Source organism: Hippoglossus hippoglossus, chromosome 21 (genome assembly GCF_009819705.1).
Source record: "Hippoglossus hippoglossus isolate fHipHip1 chromosome 21, fHipHip1.pri, whole genome shotgun sequence".
NCBI lineage: Eukaryota > Metazoa > Chordata > Actinopteri > Pleuronectiformes > Pleuronectidae > Hippoglossus > Hippoglossus hippoglossus.
Window position 1 is genome coordinate 4,471,299 of NC_047171.1, and position 7,746 is coordinate 4,479,044.

At 44.2% G+C, this 7,746-nt stretch overlaps 1 protein-coding gene across 1 annotated transcript in view; it reads right to left on the minus strand.

The window, feature by feature from the left end:
* col18a1a (collagen type XVIII alpha 1 chain a) overlaps positions 1 to 7,374 on the minus strand; it is a 33,819-nt gene extending 26,445 nt beyond the window's left edge. The window contains 1 exon segment of the mRNA XM_034573650.1: positions 6,934 to 7,374. Within this exon segment, the coding sequence (XP_034429541.1) occupies positions 6,934 to 7,264 (331 nt within the window). The 5' untranslated portion in view covers positions 7,265 to 7,374.
* Between the last annotated feature and the right edge of the window lie 372 nt (positions 7,375 to 7,746).

A 7,746-nucleotide genomic window follows, 5' to 3' on the forward strand; every position in this document is an offset into this window, starting at 1 on the left:
TCTCTGCAAGTGGGCCTGTGCTCACATGTCTGAACCTGGCACCCTCCTAGACACCGTCTCTGCCAGGGTGGGACTGAAGAAGGCAAAACCACTGTGTAGTAAATCAGTGGTGAAATCCATCACGATGGAAAGCACACCACTTTAATTTGTGAGATCCTCCTGCTACAGGTGCTGCAGCCGACATGTGAGCTACCTCTGATACAGAAACACTTCATCACTGAGCTTGCATGATAACTCTTCTTCCACTTGAGAAGAAAAAGCTCTGAATGATGTTGATTGTGTATAAAAATACTTCACTTCCTTGTTTATGTGCAAGAAAAATGTGTTTTGTCAATATGCAGGTAGTCGTAAAAATAAAAAAAAAACGATGTGATTTGTGTGTAGATTAAACTTCAAGGTCTGTAATAAATTGGAATGTGAGGCACATCTCTAAAACAGAGCCCGGTTGCAGCATGCAGCATTCCTCTAGAGTTCAAACTGAGGCTTCACAGTCACGGTAATATCATCATCATCTTTCTCAAAACATCTGATTCTCTAATGCGTTTGCCAAAAGAACCAGCAAACATCCTTTTGAAACGCGCGTGCACGAGCTTTCCAAAACTCCCATCAGGGAAACATCTACCCGTTGGTCAAGATATGCACCAGCCAGATTTGGAATATGTTCAGAATTTACCAAAAAGAAAGAAACATCCGCGTGAACCAGATTATCATTGAACAGTGAATGTAAAAAAGTAACTCAGATCTTAAAAAGGTGACTTTAATGTTATTAGGCCCGATGTCAAAAGCTTGGGGACTGTGAATTTCATTACCGGATGTAAAAGCGGATGAAAAGGTTTGATCTGCCTTCAGACTTCCGTAGGAATGCGTTTCCAATGTGCCTGCAGTGTCAGCAAAGGGCCAGCGGGTCACTCCTTCTCACAGATCAAAAAAATCCACTGGGTGTACAAAGGCCGCCACCATTAGCATTTTAAGTGCAATCTCAATTCAGGTCTCCAAACAGCTTTTGTTGTCCGGTGACAGCTTCAAGGCCAATTGGCTGCAGAAAGGAGCTGTTGATGAATGGCGCGCTGCTGGATTTACGGTGCTAGTTTGTCTTGTCAGGACGACCACTCACTGACCAGGACCCAGCGGCTCTCCTTCGTTTCCTCACATTCCAGGAACCCAGTTTGTGATACCCTGTTGATAAAGCTGTATATATACACAGCGTGAAACTGTATATACAGCTTTGGGGAAGTACGGGATCCTGTGTGATCCACGGGAAAACATTCGAACATCTGGACAGTGCCAGAAAACTTTACTGTTTCACTGACTTCACTCCATCACTGTTTAAAACCTCCACTCGAGTCCTGCTGACAGGGGCAGGGATCTCTGCCTCGCTCCGCACAGAGCTGGTCAGTGCTCTCACCCTGTGTTTGGAGTGTCAGGGCACATCGTAGCCCCGTGATTGGAAAAACAAATACCTACAATCGTGATGCATTCGCAGCATAATCCGTGTTATGGCTTCTCAGCCAATTGATTTTAAAGGGAAATTAAATTTTGGCCACATGATACAGTGGTTGTCTTGTTCTCTGCTTCTTTAATCCCTGTTTGATCTTTTAGTTTCAAAGTACTGCAACATTAAATCACTGTGAAGTACTTGCTGAATACTGATTCGTCATGGGTTTAATATGACAAATGCATTCACCTTTAAAAGCCTGTTTTGTTTCTTAAGGCTTTTTTCTCTAGAGATATAATAATGTGATGGAGTTATGGAACCTGACATGAACTTTTGTAACATTAAACCTAAAGCAGCATGTGGAAATATCCTCTAATCGCTCCAAAACCAAGCTCCAGGATAAGGTGTCTAATCTAATTTGTCAATAAACTGACGGTAATAAGAAGACAGCGTGTTTTAAATATAAGTTATCCACAACATGAATATTATATCTTTCTCTCTGGAAAGTTTATTCCCTGAAGTATCATTAACCCGATGAAGCAGAATGCTCGGAAAAAGATTTGAAACCCAAACAAACCACATCACAGGCCAGGAAGGAGAACTTTATGTTGGCTCCCACTAAGCTGTAATCCTGAAACCACTAAAGAGAAGACAGGTCGACCACAACCTGTGCACTTTGCTCTTTGCGGAAGGAGTAATGTGAGACTCTTCATGTTTTCTACCTGTACGTATAGAGCTTTGAAGAAACACACGAGGTGTAAACAAACCCCCGTCTGCACATACCACAAATATGTCCTCTGAGATTTCGGGAGGAAAAATATCACTTTATGAATATTCTCACATGGAATGGAAATACGTTTGAATAGGTTCACATCCAAGACGGCCCTGCTCTCCTTCAGAAACACATGTCAGAAACTCTTACTCTGAGAGTGTCACAAAGGGGCAATTATCCATCTCATCCCTGCGCTTCTGAGCCGTGTTTAGCAACACTGCCTCATCAGTGCTGGTTTTTCTACTGATGCAACACAAACCAGAGGGGGCAACGAGTTTCTGGCAGCAGAGAAGTCGGACGAGACTGTGCCCATAATTGGAACCCTCCTGAGCGCAGAGTCAAAAATGATTCCCTGGCAGGAGCCGGAGCCAGCGTCAGGCCCCTCCTGTCATGAGATGCAATATCAATCTCGGCTCAATGGAACCATGGTGCTACAAAATCAGCGTCAGACCACCAGAAAGGTGAACAAGCCCCAAAACACAGTGTACACGGACACGGAGACACCATTAAAAAGAGCAGTTTGTATCTTCACAGAAGATGAAACACCAGTGAGGTGGCCAGGCACAGGATTCTGTCAGTTTCAATCAAACAGTATATTTCTGACACATCCTAATGGAGTTTCTCTCATAGGATGTAGCTTTACCATCGAGAACCGGCCCGAAATAAATTGCTGTTGACCTTTTAGACCCTGATATGAATGACTGCTCATCTTTCAGGCAGGGGGCCGGTAACCATGGAAAAACATCATTAAAAGACCTATTGTGCGCCGACAATCCCGTCTCTCCCACCCGGGTAGTGAGGGACCACATCTGACAGATTTTTCTAAAAGTTTTCATGCACTGAAATCTCTGCAAATTTCCCCTCAGTAATCACCCACATATATATGCACAACTATAGGGTACGATATTTCAGTGAATGCAGTGCTCTCTCTGTGTCGGTGGCCCCGTCTTTAAAAAGAATATACCAACTTAAAAAGCTGTAAATATATCATGAGGCATTCTTTCATGACAGGTCATCGTTCAAGCGATGCGGGAGTTGGGCTGGTATTAAGGCCCGGAGCGATGAAGAGCGTACGAGTGCCCTCCTCCCACACACATCCAGCCCCGGAGCTGCAAAGTGTCTGAACCTTCCCAGACGCTGCCCAGTGTGGGTTCTGATTAGTGAGTCCTAGAGGTCAAAGCAACCAACAGAGCTTTGTGACACATTATCAGCGACGTCAGTCAGCCAATTCTTTTATGGATTTATCGGATCACACACCGGCACATAAGCAGGAGGAGATCGTAAAGTCATAGTTTGACTGAATCTGAAGTTTACAAGTAATCCTCAGGATCTGGCAGCAGAGAAACCTCACAGGAACAGTACTAAGATATACATCAAGTTTAATGAAAGTCAAAAATAGTGAGCACTGTCCATTGCAATGCATTTGAATGATTGATAATAGATGTTATTGATTACGGTGTTTTTTTGTCTATCTCTCCAGTTTCAGGCTTCTTTTACATGCAATACACAACATCACTGCCTTGGCTGTGAACTAAGGCTGAACGATTGACTGCAAATGATTGAATTCATAATATTCAGAATATGCCTGTTTGGTACAGACTGCAGCAAAGATCACAACAATCCATTTTCTATATTCTTTTTCATTGAAAATGAATTCCCACTAAAATCGTGACTCAAAATAATCGCAATATGATTTTATTTTGAATTTCGTTCAGCCCTGTCATGAGCCTACACTGATCAACCCCAACATTTAATCATGTTACCTGATCTATGCTGTGTCAATGCTGCTGGGTCCAGCCCCTATAATATCTCAATCTATTTTTTAGCTTTATGGGCCAGAAAATTAAACCATTATCCCCGTTACTAACCTTCCTCCTGTAGAGAAACCACACCAGCAAACACAAAGTTAAAACAATTCACATATACAAATCAGTTTGGACCCAGATGTGTCTCTTGAGCCAGAAACTCATGTCCACTCATGTCTGTCCACGGAGCCGGCTGTCGGATAGATAGCAAAGCTGTAAAAGGACACAGTTTTGAACTCAGTGATATGAAGAGGAGGGCAGCAGAGTGACAAGGGGTTTGGTTTGTTTGAGACAGGACTGAGGACACAGGATGTTCTCACATGAATCAGATGCAGCAGTAAATACAGAGTCATGTTCTCCATCAATTTAAGTCACCAGGGGCAGGGGCTGTGTTTATTACTTTAAATCCTACAGAGGATGCTAAAACACACATGTCCTGTTAAATGTATCCATAAACTACCACATTACTATTAGTTCACTGCAACAAATGAACTACTCTGGTATTTGATTTGCCATGTTCATTGGATCTGAATGTATTTTTGGCACTTACAAGCACATGAGATCAAAACTGCAGCAATCTAGAACATACACATCACTCAAGATCAGACAGAAACACATGCTTTGAATGCTGATTCATTTCTTTTACGTTAAAACATTCACCGATTAAAAATGTGTTACCTGTGTGCAGTCACCCTCCAGCTGTCAGAGGTGTTTTTGACATCCCACTGAAAACCACTGATGCAAACATGACTGTTTCCCATGCACGACAACCTACAGTAATCTGTCCGTTTAGACAAATGCAAATCAAGCCGCCTGCAAGTCACTCACTGTCAAAAGAGACATGCGATTCTACATGCCAAAGTATCTACAGTACTTCATGCACAACTTGTTCACAGAAGAAGGCTTCTGTCTTGCGATTGAGAGAGAAAAGCCAACAGATCCATTTTACCTAGTAACCCTGAAAATGTGACGATGGCAAAATGGTATTTTACTTTGTTTCTAAATAAGAAAGACAAGAATTGCCTTGGAAAGAAAAGATTTTGAATTTTCAGTTATTTAAAACCAGCATTTAGAAACTGCAGTTTAACTGGAAGATAGAAGATCTTTCAATTCACATTTAATGAGTCATGTCAGCTTGACACTATTTAACACTATGGACTGTCTGTCTGTCGATGTTATGGCTGAACTGCAGGACAGGAAACAAAATGTATACAAAACCAGGCGCTGTCCCTCTGAGCAAACATGACCCGTTAAATCAATAAGCTGCAGAGGGCACGTACATCATCTGGTTTGCTAATGAACCACAACCCCACTGAAGTGTGTGTGTGTGTGTGTGCGTGTGTGTGCGTGTGTGTGAGTGAGGAGTAAGTTTCATGCAATCCAAAGGACAAGGGAAACACATACAACAGGTTAAACACTGCAAAGCATTCTGGCATCATGCTTGTTAGACTGTGACCAGATTAATGTGCCGGATCTTTCACCAAGGAAGTTTTTTAACAGGGATACATGTCAATTAATTGGGTGGGTTCTGGGTATTGGGTGGAAACACCAGACAAACTGGGGCAGTGGGGATTTTGAAAACTGGTTCAAAATGAATCGATTCATTTTGAACCAGTGATTACCTTTCTGGTTACTAACTGATAAGCACTGATACCCATCCTCCTCCTCATCTGGTAGAGTGTGGCACTCCACAGGGAGGTGTCCCTCATCCAGGAGCGTCCAGCAACTGTCCCGCAAGACCTCGCAGAAGCTGCGGCAAGGCAACACCGGCGGCGCACCCAGGGAGCCACACTTTGGTACCAGGAGAAGGCAGAAAAACCACTCCACACTATGGTGGCAACGTGAACTCAACAGCCATGCCCACTTGTTCAGGAGTGCCTGGACTTCCTCCACACTGCTCTGGTTAAGGTAATTGGGCACAAGAAATCGTTTCCCAAGCATGAAGGAGCAGAACGGAAGTGGTCTATCCAGCAACAAGCATCGTGGGGATTCTACTAACAGCGCTGATGTTGCTACTTCTGTGTGGCTTTCAGCTGTCTGGCTGAATAAAGTTGCTTTGCTCGGCTCTTGTTCACTCACTGAAGTTTGTGAAGCACCTGAAATGAGATTGATTTGACTGGTTGTCACAGTTTGACTAGTTGCTACTGCAGCAGTAAGTTCTTGATGTTGGGCGGCTATGGCAGCAATGTAAGTAGTATCTGGTCTCTTGCTCTGTGTTTGTTGTTGGTAAATTAACCTGTTTGGTGTATTAGTTGGTGTTGGACTTGTAGAAAATGTCTGGCTAACAAATGAAGCTTGGCTAGTCTGTAAAACTTGGTCGGCAAAAACTTCCTGAGCAGCTGTTGACTCACCAGCCGGTAAATGAGTAACTTCCACCATTTGGTTGCCCTTAGATACTGTGGTAATCTCCACGGAGCTGTTGTCTTCAACTGGAGTTTGTAGATCCCCTGGGGTGAAGTTTGCATGAGAGGGCTTAGTCAAACTAAAGCTACTACTGTTAAGACTTCTAATTCTGCTCGTGTTATTGGGAATTTCAACAAACAAATCAAGACTTTGCTCTGACTTCCTGACACCAGGATAAAGGGCCTCGTCTGTTCTGTTCTGAATGATTAAGGTCAGATTTAGATCATTTTCCTGGGATGCCACACTGCCATCTATCCTCTTGTGATCTGTAGGTACGACTGCTTCTTTTTCAGTTTCCTTAAAAATCCTGTGAGTTTCAAATTCAGATCCCCTGCTAGTTTGAGCCACTGTTGCAAACCCAGATTCAAACCTGTCTCCAGAGCCAGACCAAAGACCTGACCCTGGGTCTGCTGCCAATTCAGACTCCAGACCAGATTCGAGTCCTGATACCTTTCCTGTAAGACTTTCACGATCAAATCCTTCAGACCCCATACCCTTTAATGAAGATGTGCCATTACCAGGTTTGAGTACGGGTGACGAAATCCCCATTGGGCCCTTTTCTGTTGACTGCTCATTCTCCAGTGGTGTAGTAGGTATTAAAGTGGTCAGTGCTGCAGAGTCAGTGGTGTCAACCCACGGCTGCCCAGTCACTTGGATTCCATGTGCCTCATCAATGATCTGTGTTCCACCCCGGGCCTCTGTTGGTTGTTCTCCACTACCTGCCGGACTGCCAGAGCCCTCATCCATTGTTGGGGCCAGAGTTGTGGTACCAGTCCAGGACCAGAACCAAGCATCAGAGCAGACCACCCAGTGGGCCAACAAAAACAAAACTCCAGCCTGGGTCCTCATCTTGGGCACAATGTCAAGTCTTGTCCAGCTGCTTGATTAGGGTCCCAGAGATGACTGTGACATGTCCACAGAGCCACTACCCTCCTTGCAGACACTTTCCTCCAGCTCTGTCCCCCCGCACACTCCACTAAGCAGAGAGGAAAAGTGAGGGGGAGTGCCCCATTCAAAAGAGTGAAGGGGGGGAGCAGAAGGAGATGTTCTCTGCATTGGCTGCTCTGCCAATATTTCCTCTCCCAACTCCTCCTTCCTTCTCCTCCTCCCTTTGTCACAGCAGTGAAAAGCGATCTCTCCTGCTGACTGATACCTTAGAATTACAGCTGCCTTGCCTTTCAGTGTACAATACTGATGCTTCCAGTGTTTCAGTGCGGAGAGGGGCAATTTGTTCCCCATGACTTCTTCTCTTTGTTCAAACACGATAATAAGAACCACTACAGATATCGCCTCGAGGAAATAGCAAATTGGATGAAAATGCAGCGGCAGCC